Source organism: Alexandromys fortis, unplaced genomic scaffold (assembly GCF_014885135.2).
Source record: "Alexandromys fortis isolate MF-2015 unplaced genomic scaffold, M_Fortis_MF-2015_v1.1 scaffold_127, whole genome shotgun sequence".
Lineage (NCBI taxonomy): Eukaryota > Metazoa > Chordata > Mammalia > Rodentia > Cricetidae > Alexandromys > Alexandromys fortis.
In genome coordinates, this window is record NW_026068006.1 from 1,522,982 (window position 1) to 1,536,774 (window position 13,793).

The 13,793-nt window shown below is 44.2% G+C and overlaps 1 protein-coding gene across 1 annotated transcript in view; it reads right to left on the reverse strand.

The window, feature by feature from the left end:
- The window catches only part of CUNH4orf51 (chromosome unknown C4orf51 homolog), a 27,678-nt gene extending 21,904 nt beyond the window's left edge, over positions 1 to 5,774 (reverse strand). The window contains exon 1 of the mRNA XM_050161580.1: positions 5,542 to 5,774. Coding sequence (XP_050017537.1) covers positions 5,542 to 5,774 — 233 coding nt within the window. The remainder of the gene's footprint in view (positions 1 to 5,541) is intronic.
- Positions 5,775 to 13,793: the final 8,019 nt, after the last annotated feature.

Genomic DNA, 13,793 nt, shown 5'->3' on the forward strand with positions numbered 1-13,793 from the left:
CTAGAACAGTATAAGGGCTATCTGTAGTAGCCTAGAACAGTATAAGGGCTATCTGTAGTAGCCTAGAACTGTATAAGGGCTATCTGTAGTAGCCTAGAACTGTATAAGGGCTATCTGTAGTAGCCTAGAACAGTATAAGGGCTATCTGTAGTAGCCTAGAACAGTATAAGGGCTATCTGTAGTAGCCTAGAACTGTATAAGGGCTATCTGTAGTAGCCTAGAACTGTATAAGGGCTATCTGTAGTAGCCTAGAACTGCTATTCTTCTTCATGGGAAATCGGTGCGCTCACTATGATTCAACCATTGGTTTATTCCAGTATGGACTCATGGATGTTTGTGTGGTGCTTTGGATATAATGCACTAATATCTGTTTATTTTTCCTCAATATCTTTCAGCTTTAGCCATCCTCAAGATTCATTTGTCTTCACCATTGCTGCTTTACTTCCTGGCATTTTAACATTTTCTGGTACCACGTGATCCATCCTCATTGTGTCTACCACCTGGTTGAGTCTGAAAATCAGTATTTCTCTAAGTAAGTCCGATTCCTTTGTTCTGGAGAAAACTTAACAGAAACCAAAATCAGGGTACTTGATATTCCTGCTCTTTCAAAACATTGCTACAAGGCTGATTTGCGTAGGTCTACGCTGACATGGGCTGTGCAGAGAACGAGGAAATAGATAGCAACCTGTTTATAGACACTATAAAACATACATGTAACTATTTCTACATATCATTATCTCTAAGTATACTACACTAAGCAAAAATTTGATCATTGTGGCAGGGGTGATTTCTAGACCCTACTCCTTATCATTTACTTTCTGTTCCAATAAAAATCTTGGCTTCCACAACCTCTCACCCACTTACTGAAGTGTTCAATTCTAGTTATACATATAATAATTTCAGAATTATTCCTCAAACCCAGTGGGAAACAACTTCGCAGTCATAAAGCCATGCTTATACAGCTCCTTAATCTTTACAACCCCACCAGTTTCCAAAGTTACTGACATCAGCCTTAATCACATGCCCAGTGAGCTCATCTCTCATATCCATAATACATTCAGGCTTTTCAATATCTTTATTCTGTTTTCAGCCTTCTCAGACTCCTAAATGTTTTCTTAATTTGCATAAAGTTTACTCTTCATGCTTTGAGGTGCTATCCATTTTGACAAACATTTACTGTCTTCTGTTCATCAGTGTGGCATCACACTCGACAGGTTCACAGGCCTAAGACAGCAGTGTGCTTCATCTGAACTCTTGCCCATCCTCTGGAAACAGTTATCTGTGACTGTAGACATTTGCTTTTGGGAGTTGCATGTTTGCAATATACAATATGTAACTTCATACATCTTTACTTAGAAATATGGATCTAAGACTCATCCATAGCTTTCCACAGCCTGATACCGCATAGCTTTTTTTAAACCATTGGATAATATTCCATTGTAGTGTTGTAGCGTAGCTCGTCTGTTGACCTGTTGATTCCTTCCCGTCTATGTCAATCATAAAGAAAAGTATCATAAAGATTCTGTATTGGATTTGTGTGTGCGTATACACGTAAGCTTTCATGCTCCTAAGCAAATACCTAAGAATGTGGTTCAGGGGTGCTATAAGACTGTGTTCCATCTTGTAAGACACTGCCACCCACTTTGCTTAAACAAGTCCTTCTGCACCCTAATGGCTCAGATTTCCCTGGTGGCTTTTCCCTCACCTGGTGATAAGCTCTTTGAGGAGTCATGAGAACCAATGTATCTAATTTAAGACTTCAAACATAGTACGACCTAAATAAATATTTGGTAAATGAATGAGTACAATTTCAAGGCTTTAAGTATACGCTCGAGGGGCTGGGGATGTCGCTCAGCAATGGGGCACCTGTCTAGTGGGGGCAAGGCCCGGCCTTAGCCCCACAGCTGAACACAACAGCGAATCACAGTGCGCTCTATGCCTGTCTTAGCAGCTCCAAAATGCTGGGTTTCTCTCATTTTAATCTTGGCGGACAACGAGGATTGACCCTCGCCTTCATAGTACTGTAAGTTCCTTACCGTGCATCCCTACCCACCTAGCACATGTGGAGTTTTGGGGTACACTATGCATTTTATGAATTAAAGCCACTTTAGAATAAAATGATTGAGTCCCACCCCAAGTTTCTCCTTCTCATGCGGTATTCTAATGTCATCCTGTTATGACAAGACATTCTGACCAAAACCAGCTTCCAGGAGGAAGGGGCTTATTCCCTTTTACACTTGTTTCCAGGTCACAGTTCATCTGTCATTCAGGGAAATTGGGCCAGAACTTGAAGCAGGGTAACCTTGGAGGCATGTCACCTGCTGGCTCACGGTGTGACTCACCCACAGACTCATGCTTTCCTATGCAGCCCAGGACCACCTGCCCAGCGATGGTAATGTTCACAGTGGGTTGAGCCTTCCCACATCAATTAATAATCAAGACAGTTCCTCACACAATCCGACCTAGGTATTTCTTCAATACCTAGATATTGACTTTCCCGCCAGATGACAGTAAACTGTGGCAAGTTGACAATTAAGGCTAAGAACAAACAGAATGGTTCAGGATGCCACAGCAAATGCAGGGTAAATAATATGAACAAAAAGTACTGTGCTCCATGTGTGTAAGATTTTCCTGGCTTAATGCATTTTAAATGGACATTCCTATTTTCAAATCCCAATACCATTGCCCAGTCCTGTGGCCATGCTGGGCATCCACTGATAAGGAATAGTTTTTCTGTAAAGGTGTGTTGTTCTCATTGTTAATAAAAAACTAATTGGCCAGTGGCTAGGTAGGAGTTTTGGGGCAGAGAGAATGCAGGGAAAAGGAGGAGTCTGGGGAGTCATGAGAGATGCAGAGAGAAGCAAGATGAATGTGCTGTGTTGAAAGAAGGTACCACACTGGCTGAGGGCAGATAAGAAATACGGGCTTATTTAAAATGCAACAGTTAGCTAGTAACAAGCCCAAGTATTTATATTTAATAAATAGTCTCCGAGTGAGTGGTTATTTGGGAGCGGATGCCGAGACACAGAGAAACTCCGCCTACAATCCACACCTGTAGAACTGTGACACAGAAGACCTTACAGCGCCATGAACAGTGTTCCCTACAGCTTCACAACATTTGTCATCAAACAGCTTTGCTGGGAACTTTAGAGGATATTTCCCCTCTGTACAAAATTAGTCAGGAGGAAGAGTTAAAACACTGCGTATAGTCAGTGCTGTGCGGTCAAACTGGGTCTACCCCTCGCTCTCGCTGCTGCTTCTTAGCCTCTGAGAGGAGAGCGGCTGTACAAAGGATATAGTAAAGTATCTGAGATTCCCCAAGCACCCAGACAAACATCACAAGCACGTGCCCTTTCGTGATTTCCAATGCCCTGGGCTCGCTGGCTGGGATGAGTCACACGATGAGAAAAGAATTCAAAGTTCTGTGCATTTCACCACACATCACATGTCTGCATTAAATACGTTAACAGCAAGTTTGCTGGATGGGTCTGTGTGGATCCGCGTTTTCAGAGCAAACCTCAGTAACCTACCAAGAGGCTCCACAACAGCCTCAGGCTTAGCAAAGGAACCTCCAAAGCTGACTGGACGGGAGAAAGCTTGAGAGCTATTACAAAGAGCGCTGGGGAAAATGAGATGATTCACTTGATTTTCATGATTCGGAAAGATCTGGAAGGCAAGGTAACTAGTACATTCGTTTAAAATTTTATTTTGACCACAAGGACATGTGTTCAACTATGTTCACAGCAGCATTGTTTGTCATAGTCAGAACCTGGAACCAACCTAAATGCCCCTCTACCAAAGAATGGATAAGGAAAATGTGGTACATTTACACAAAGGAGTACTGCACAGCAGAAAAGACAATGGCATCTTGAAATTTGCAGGCAAATGGATGGAGCTAGAAAACAACATATTGAGTGAGGTAACCCAGACCCAGAAAGACAATTATCATATTACTACTCACTCATAAGTGGTTTTTCAACATAAAGCAAAGAAAACCAGCCTACAAATCACAATCCCAGAGAACCTAGACAATAATGAGGACCGTAAGAGAGACATGCATGGATCTAACCTACATGGGAAGTAGTAAAAGACAAGATCTGAGTAAATTGTGAGCATGGGGACCATGGGAGAGGGCTGAAGGGGAGGGGAGAGGCAGGGAGGGGCGCAGAGAAAAATGTAGAGCTCAATAAAATCAATAAAAAATTATTTTCACACACAGAGACAGAGATGGCCACATGCCAGTGGGTGGCTTCAAAGGCCATATCTTCTAAAGCTGGATGCTTCAGAGCTACCCAGCATGCACTCTGAGAACGGAACTCTGGTTCTCTGCAGGAACAAACCAGGGCCTCTAACAGCTAACCCATCTCTTCAGCCCCATAACTACTGTATTAGAGCCATACATGGGTTATTCCTACGTCAGAAATTGGAGCCAAATAATCCAGTGCATTTTCATAGAGTTTCCAGAATTTGAATATTTACTAAATAACACCCAAACAGACAGATTTCATAATTAGCCCTGGAGCTTCCTTCCCAGAGTCCTGGTTTACACTTTCCGCTCTTGCGTACTGTTAGCCTTCTGGTATGTGGGCGGTTCCAGACAGCTTTGCCCAGGTGCACACCCTTTACCTGGAATGGTGGTGTGTTTTTCAATTCCCCGCTCTGGGGACACTTGCTCTCTCCCTATACCAAGCCCTCTTCTTCAAGACCTGCGGATGAAACTTTCTTCTCCTGAGCTGAGTGTTTATAGCTGTAGCTGTGGAATTGAACTGGTATTCATTTTTTAGTTTGGGTCTACCACAGAGCCTAGCTTCCCAATAAATCCTCAGCTCTTGCAGGCAACCCTAAGCCCTGGTGTGCAGTGTTGGTGGGTTTGCTCTCTTTCCACAAAGGGAAGAACTACAGGAAACTAAAGACATTCTCAGAAGCTATGTTTTAGGCCCAAGGATGTGGCTTGGTTGGTAGGTGCTTGCTTAACACCAAGGAAACCCTGGGTTTGATGCCCAGTACCACAGGCATAAGCTGGGTGTGGTGGTTCATGCCTGTGTTTCCTGTACTAAAGAAGTGGGGGGGGGTCCTGTTTACAGTTGCCCTGTGCTACAGAGTGAGTTTGAGACAAGTCTGGGACACAGGAGACCCTGTCTAAAAGTGGGGCGTTGGGGAGCAAGAAGATTCTGAGGATAACAAGTCCAAAGACCAGAGTTTGATTCCAGGAGCTCACCAGATAGAAGGAGAGAACTGATCCTGTTGGCTGTCCCCAGACCTTCCCATGGGACCACACACATAAGCAGACAATAAATAAATGTAATATTGGACAAGTCCATAAAATAAAAATGCCTGCTTAGTCAAACCATCCTATTCATATCTCCAGTAATAAGGTGTTATATACCATTTTGGGTTGGAGCCATACTGGTAAGGGACATGTATTGGGGAAGCTGGCTGGTTAGCGTCTTTGAAGTCTCCCCAGCTCTCCGATACCCCTTTCTAATGGCACCTGCCTCTTGGTAGTGATATATCCTGGCACACATTACAAAGGAATCTTACGGTTTGTATTCAAACTGCTGCTGGCCTGCTCTTTGGGCCAGTCGGTGGCAAGCGGCTTCATCTGGTTGCTTTCCGCGGTAGCTGCCAGCGTAGGTTGTCACGGAGGAATCGGACCACCGCGTCTCATCCTGCCACAGTTCCCGGGCCTTGCGTCTGATCAGCTCGAACTCCTTAGAAGTGAGAGGGCTAAAGGGAACCAGAACTTCTGGAGCCAAGTAGAAGTAGTGGGACATGGTTGTGGGTGGGCTGCTGCGGTTTTCAGCTTTTCAAGTCCTGAGCATAGTGGAGCACCAGTTCCTTCTGGCAGCAGGTCGCCATTGACCCGGCTGACCCAGCTTCGGGAACCTGACAGCTCACAGACAGAATCTTAGAGGTCTGAGGTACCAGGCAACAGGTCACAAGATTCCACAAATACTACCTCCATTCCAAACACACGGATTTTCACTAATTTGTAAGTTATAAAACTTCTAGCCATCAATCTAAGAAAAGTACCGCTTCATAATTTTGGCAAGAGAGCACTAGGCAACATTATTTGCCTATTGATACTGTCATAAATAATGTGGTAACCCTTCAGGATGGTGGTTTAGGAGATGGGCGCTGGAGCTGAGAGAATGGTCCCCCGAGGATCTAGCCTCACAGAGTACGGACAACAGCGTAGCTGTTTCTGATGTCAACAACAACAGGTTCTCAGCGGGTTTGATGTGTCACAGAGAAGGGGTATGCCTGATGGTTGGGTGATGGGACATCATTCCAGGCTGTTAAAATGACAAGGAACCCCAGACACAACCTCAGGTTCTGAGCATTGTAAAGAATCGCCAGGGTTAAGAATCAAGGAAATGGCTATGTGATGGTGACCTCTGCGGCTCATTGACTCAGCGTTCCATCCTGAACAACTGTTCTCTTCATGGTTAATATTTGCCTTGCCACGCTTCTCCAGATCCACCAACTCTTTGGCAAATCAAAATGAAACGGAAGTTTTGTTTGTCCCTTGTTTTGTCCACTCCCAGAGCAGCCCTGTTCATCTCTTAGCATCTGGCCAAGTCACCCGTGCAGGTCTCCACAACCCTGATGCCGCCTCAGGTGACTGCATTGCTGCTGAGAAGCACATTCCAGAAGAAAAGCGGGGTCCCGGGCAAACCCAGAAATCTGCATTAAAAATACAGATTTTGTGTTTTTACAAATTGAGTGTACGCACATGTATGTAAGCCACATGTATGCAGTTGCCTGTGGAGGCCAGGAGAGGGCATTGGAAGCCCTGGAGCTGAGGCATCAGCAATTATGAGCCACCTGACAAGGGTGCTGGCCTGGAACTCAGGTCCTCTCCAAGAGCAGTCTGCACTCAAGCAATAGCCATCTCTAGCGCCTGTGCGATCTAGCGCTGTCACTGATTGGGATGGGATCCATCTTTGAATACTGGGATGGCGTTCTGGGCACAGGACTTTAGAACTTTCAAACCGAGGCTGCCTCCCTGCCTGTGTGCGTCTCAGAAAGTACTGGCAAGGGGCTGGAGAGATGGCTCAGCGGTTAAGAGCATTGCCTGCTCTTCCAAAGGTCCTGAGTTCAATTTCCAGCAACCACATGGTGGCTCACAACCATCTGTAATGAGGTCTGGCGCCCTCTTCTGGCCTGTATACACACAGACAGAATATTGTATACATCATAAATAAATACATTTAAAAAAAAAAGAAGAAAGTACTGGCAAATACTACATAAATGTGACATGAAGGGTGTTCTTAAAATGTTGAAGTCTGGAACATCAGAACCTTTGTTTCAGAAAGGTCAGTAGACTGCAGGCCGCCGCTGCTTCTCATGGAGAAATCCAGATGGAGAAAAGGAGTGGAAGGCAAGGAAGAGAGACGGTTGCCCAGCTCTTGTCAACCCATATGAGGTCAGGAGCAGCTGTGTGTGCCCTTGAGCCTTGGATTATTGAAACAAAATGGTGGTTTTGTCGGAAAATTCTGCAGAAATATGCATTGTTCTCAAACAGGACGGCAGACGGACAAATTGTGAGAGAGCGTTTGTAGAAAATGCCTGCAGATTTCCTCTCACTACATGGCAGTCTGCAAACAAATATGGAATCAACTAGGGTCTTTCGAAATAAATCGCCCTGGAAGTCACTCTGTCACTATTTTGCTCTCTATAATTCTTTCATTCTAACAATTGTAACCACCCAGAGTGGTGACACTTGGGCTGGAGATGTGGCTCAAGAGACTCAGAAATAAACTCTTGCAGCTCCAGCCATCTGGTTTTCAACAAGAAGAGGAAACACACTGGAAAAAGGACCACCTCTCCTAAGCAAAGCTGGGAAGGTGCGTGTCGGCGTGCCGACGAGTGAGACTAGGCATCTGTGTAAAAATCTCACCTTGTGCAAAAATCACATCAAGATGGATCAAGGACCTTCATGTAGAACCTAAAAGTGTGAAACCAAAAGAACATGATGGAAACATTCAAGAGATGCAGGCCGAGTCCAGGCCTTTTTGAATAGGATTCCAGTAACTGAGGAAACAATAGTAAGACTGCACAATGGGATTGCATTAAATGAAGAACCCCACCACAGCAAAGGAAGCAACTAGCAGAGTGAAGAGCCCACAAAAGAGGAGGAAGTCTGTGCCAGCTACTCAGCCAGACGGGATTAATATCCAGGGCATGCAAAAAACTCAGAAAATTAGAACATTAGAGGAGCAAATAACCCAGTCAATAAATGTGCAAACAAACTGAATAGACCCCTTTCAAATGAAGAAATATATGCAGCCAGTAAATAAATTATGTTCAGCATTTTTTAGACATTAGGGAAATGCAGGTTAAGCAAAATCGGAATTCTGTCTTACTTTAGTTGGCTTCTGCAGAGAAGATAAGCAGATAATGTGGGCAAGGAAGAGGAGAGAAGTCTTACACATTGTTGGAGGAAGTGTAAGTTGGCACAAGCTGTATGGAAATCAGTATGGAGGCTCCTCAAAAAACTAGATTAGACCTATTATTGATCCAACTCTATACCCAAAGGAATCTTACTACCTGTGCATCCATACCCTGCTTACACTAGCTGAGACACACAACCAGCACAGCTGGTGTGCACACACTGGGATTTTATTGAGCCATAACTTTTTTTTTTCAGGAAAATGGATGGATGGAGCCAGTCTCACAAACACAAGTCCACACATCTCTCAATTGTCAGATTTAGGGATGAAAAAAGATAAAGGGTTGGGGGATATTCAGTCACACTGTGAACCCCAAGTTTACATTTGCATTAATTAAATAAAATTAACCTTGGGTCAGGAGGCTGCGTTAGCAACTAGTTAATAGAAAGTGATCATAGATGCTCAGTGGGAATCTGGGAGAGACAGAGAGATGCACCAGGAGTAGGGAGGGGTTTTGAGCTCAGTGGCTTTTCTTGTTTGCCTAGGTGTTAATCAACCTCTCTGACTTAGCAGGTTTTCACCCCAGCCGTTGAATCTCGAGTTTTTCTCATAAATAGAATGACAGAGATTTAGTCAAAGCTACCTTTAGCAGGAGCAGCAGAGCCAGTGAAGTGGGAACAGAATTCCCACCAGACCGTGGCCTGAGTAACCAGGCCACTGCCAGAGAAACAGGCCGGCAACTATGGAGTCCCAATTGGTAGCCGAAGAAACAGTAGATGAAGGAGCAGTCACTGTGTGGGAAGCTAAAACAACACAAGGAGGGGTAGGCAAGGAGAAAGAGCTGGTGTGGGAGCTCAGAAGATAGTGGGTGTGGTGACGACGGCCAAAGTGTGTTACATGCACATATGAACTTGTTATAACCAGCCCATTACTCTACATAGTTAATACATGGTAATGAAAAGTCGGAAGCGGTAGCCGTGACCCTGAATCCACGAGTCAGCATTGCTTCGCATGGTCTGACTTCAGTACTGGAGTCTTCACTAAAGCCTCCCTTTTGGGTCTGGTGATGCGGCTCAGCAGGCAAGGTGCTTGCCGTGCTGGCCTGGCGACCTGAGTTCCATGCCCAGAACCCATTTAACACGAAGCCCACTTTCTAACAAAGTAGTTTAGAATCCCACGACTTGTGGGATACTGACACTGAAGAGCAGTACGGCGGTGTGGGAACTCTGCACCATCCTAAAGCTGGAAGCTTCTAAGGCAAACTGTTCTGTGTCATCCACAAGGGGGGTGCGATGCTTTAAGGTAGCAGGCTGTGAGGGCGCTGGCTTATCACGTGGAAAAGGGTCAGCTTGACTCTTACACTTTTCTCCCACTTCGCTTCCCCCTCCCCTTCTCCCTCCTTCGTGTATCCTTTGTCACGAAATGATACACTAGAAGTCCTTTTCCCCATGCTGGCTCCTATGATCTTTGACTCTCTGGCCTCCAAAATTGCAAGCCAATACATTTTTGCTAATTATAAATTACCAGACCTAAGGTTTCCTATTACAACAGCTAAAGCAGACTAAGTTACCCACTAACCAACTCCCTTCTCCTTTTAGCCCCTGGCAACCACTGCTCAAATACCTGTCTCCCCTCATGAAAGTGAAATCAAAACAACAGTTTTCTTCTGGGCCAGTGCCTTTCATTTAAGATAACTATCTTCAGCAGGCAGTGGTGGCACACACCCTTAATACCAACACTCAGGAGGCAGAGGCAAATGGATCTCTGTGAGTTCAAAACAAGCCTGGTCTACAGAACTAGTTCTAGAACAGGCTCTAAAGCTACAGAGAAACCCTGTCTCAAAAACAAAAACAAAACAAAAAACACGGCTACTAGCCCCCAGGTCCGACCATGCTGTGTACACGACAGAGTCCCCCTCTTTGATGGGTTGGGTAGAGTTTCTGTACATATGCGTCATTCGTCTGTCAATGGACATTAAGTGGCTTCCATCTCTTGGCTGTTATAAATGATGATGCAATTGTGAATGAGCGTGGGATGTACAAACAAATACTTCTGTGAAATCCTATTTTCAGTTATTTTGGCTATATTCCCAGAATTAGTATTGCTGGATTATTGTGGTAGATTGATCTTTTTTTGAGAATTCTCTATGCTGTATTGTAACGAGTCTTTTTCTGTCCCACCAGCCAGCTCCCAAATAATAACATGGAGACTTCTTGTTAATTATGAAATCTTGTCCTCAGCTGAGGCTTGTTTTTAACTAGCGGTTACAACTTAAACTAACCTATTTCTATTAATCAATGCTCTGTCATGTACCATCCACCTCCACTCCTCCTCTTCCTTTCTCTACCCACAAGTCCCGCCTATGCCTCCTGCCAAGCTATTGGCTATTCAGCTTTTTATTCCACCAATCACCTCAAAGCATCTTCACACAGTGTACAAATGCCTCACAACACTGTATTATGAAGCAAACACACAATTTTCACCCTCACTAATAGAACCCTTAGACTGCAATATCCACATTGTAAGCACTCGAAGACCTTCTGTTTGCAGGATAGCTATTCTAGGAGGTGGAAGACCTTCCGTTTGCAGGATAGCTATTCTAGAAGGTGGAAGGTGCTTCCTAACTGTAGGTTATTTGTTTTGTGTGTATGTTTGTTTGTTTTTTCAGACAAGGTCTCTCTACAAAGTCCAGGCTGTCCTGGAATTCACTACAGAGACAAGGTTGTCCTCGAACTCACAGAGATCAACCTGCCTCAGCCTCTCAAGTGCTAAGTTTAAAGACCCCGAGCTACCACACCAGGCTCACTACAGTTTTGATTGAAATTTTCCTGATAATTAGTAAGTAAGCATATTCTCACATGCTAACTGCCATCTAAGTATCTTTTGAGATGTGTCTATTCAAACCCTAACCACAGGGTTATACATGCTCTTTATCTACCCCAGACACTAGCCCTATTGACAGATGGTTAGCACAGGAACTTGCATACTGTTGATGGTCTTCTTCATGAAGTTGTCAGTCTCTTTCACTCTCGAAATGACATTGTTGCTAGAGATATGTCAAACATATGACATCTTTATTTTGCACCAAGAATCTGAGAAATTACACCATCTTAAAGAAAGATTTATTGGGGCTGGAGAGATGTGGCTAAAAATACCTGCTGCTTTTGCAGAGGACCTGCTTTCAGCACCCAGTACCCACTTTGAGAGGCTTGTAACCTCCTATCATTCCAACTTCAGGAGGCCCTAACACCTTTCCTGGCTCCACAGGCCTCCACATGCATGCACACATCACACATACACACACATGCACACACACGTGTACACACACGTACACACACATGCACACGTGCGCACACACATACACACATACGGTGGCACCCACCTGGAGGCCAGATACTGACATCAGGTATCTTCTTCAATTGTTCTCCACCTCTGAAACAATCTCTGCCTGAACCTGGGCTGCTCACTTTGGCTGGACTGCTGGCCAGCAAGCCTCCATATCTTCCTGTCTCAATCCCGTGTTGGGATTGCAGGCATGTGCTGCCACATTCAACTTTTGATGTGGCTCCTGGGATCTAAACTCAGGTCTTCATGCTCACACAGCAACCACTCTATCAACAAAACCAGCTCTTCACTCTCAACCCTTGAAGAAAAGAACAAAATATAAAAATCATGTGTCCTCACTCAACAACAAGTAAGTACTGACCTTATATCTTAGCCTTCTTTTCATCCTAAACATACACTTTTTACTTAAACAATAGAACCATGGTTTATGTACCATGTGTAATCAGTTTTGGTTTTCAAGCAATAAACATAACTAAAAATAAGGTTAAGAAAAGCAAATCAAAAAAGAAGTAAAGGTCTCCCTTTCCCGTTTCTTACCAACTTTCTCAGTTTGCTTTTTTTTCTCTTTCTGTTCCCTTGTAGTTCACCCTCCTTTGTTTCCACCTACTCTGTAATTTATGGCTCTATGTCTCCCACGACCTCCAAGGCACACAGTTGGTAGGCACAAAGACATTAGTCCAAAATTTAAGAGTTGCTTTATTATGACTGAAAGACTCAGTTACTGTGACAATATGTGTGCTGATTCAGATATGGGACACACTCAGACATACATCAGATTCAGGCTGTTCATGGGGAAGAGACAGATGGGGGCTAATAGGGAAGCCTATCTTCATGTGGGATTTCCCGCACCCGCAGGGGATTTAATCATCCTGGTCTTCCTTGCCTGTGTGCTTGTCCTGATCTCATCTTCCAACATCAGTGAGTTTCTGCCTTCAGAAAACACCGCTGGACATATCCAGTCTGGTGATAGATCCAACTAGTGATTACCTGGTAATATAGTGAGCAGTGCTGTTGAAATAGGAGCGGCAGGGCTGCGTCCCTGGCACCCAGCCGCCCTCTTGGCTAGCTTATGCCCAGAAATAATTACACGGAAACTGTATTCTTTCAAACACTGCCTGGCCCGGCTAGTTCCAGCTTCTTATTGGCTAGCTCTTACATATTGTTCTAACCCATTTCTAATATTCTGTGTAGCCCACGAGCTGGCTTACCAGGGAGGATCTTAACCTGCATCTGTCTGGCGTGGGAGCATCATGTCGACTCCTCCACTAAGCTTCTTTCTCCCAGAATTCTCTTCTGTTTTCTCCACCCACCTAAGGGTGGTCCTATCAAGGGGCCTAGGCAGTTTCTTTATTAATAAGAAATCACTCCCACATCATTTCCCCTTTTTCTGTTTAAACAAAAAAGAAAGGCTTTAACTTTAACATAGTAAAATTACATATAACAAAACAGTTATCAAGTTAAGAATTACAGTTACAATATTTATATCTATTTTATCTCTTATCATAACTAAGGAAAACTATAACTATTCATTCTTCAACTCCATCAAAGACTCCAGAAGGATATAATAATACTTAAGTAAACAAGAAATCCAAAACTCTAGAAATGACAGAGACATTTCGCTGCCTGGACAGTCACCCAAAGTTCCTCTGTACCGTTGGGGCATCCATCTTCGGCCTACAGGCCCATGGTATCCAGAGACATTTCCACGAAGCAGGAAATTCCAAAAACAGTTCAGTCGCTTTCTGCTGTGTCCTGCAGAATGTCTTGCAGACTCTTTCATGAAGCAGGAACCCCGAAAGACCATCTCACCTTTAGGCAAGTTCAGCAGTCCTCTTTCTGCGGGTTCTCTGTGTCCAGTTTATGCAACAGTCCAGGCAAGAGCAGTTTCTTGCCCAAATGGCTATCAAACTCCATAAGGATCCTCTTCGATGCCCATCTTCCTCTTGAAGTAGCTGGTGCTGCCAGGAGCAGACGTGTCTCCTTGTCATGAAAAGTCCTAAGTTATTAAAATATTTTAAATGCCATATTCTGCCGTCTTTGAGAGATATGAAG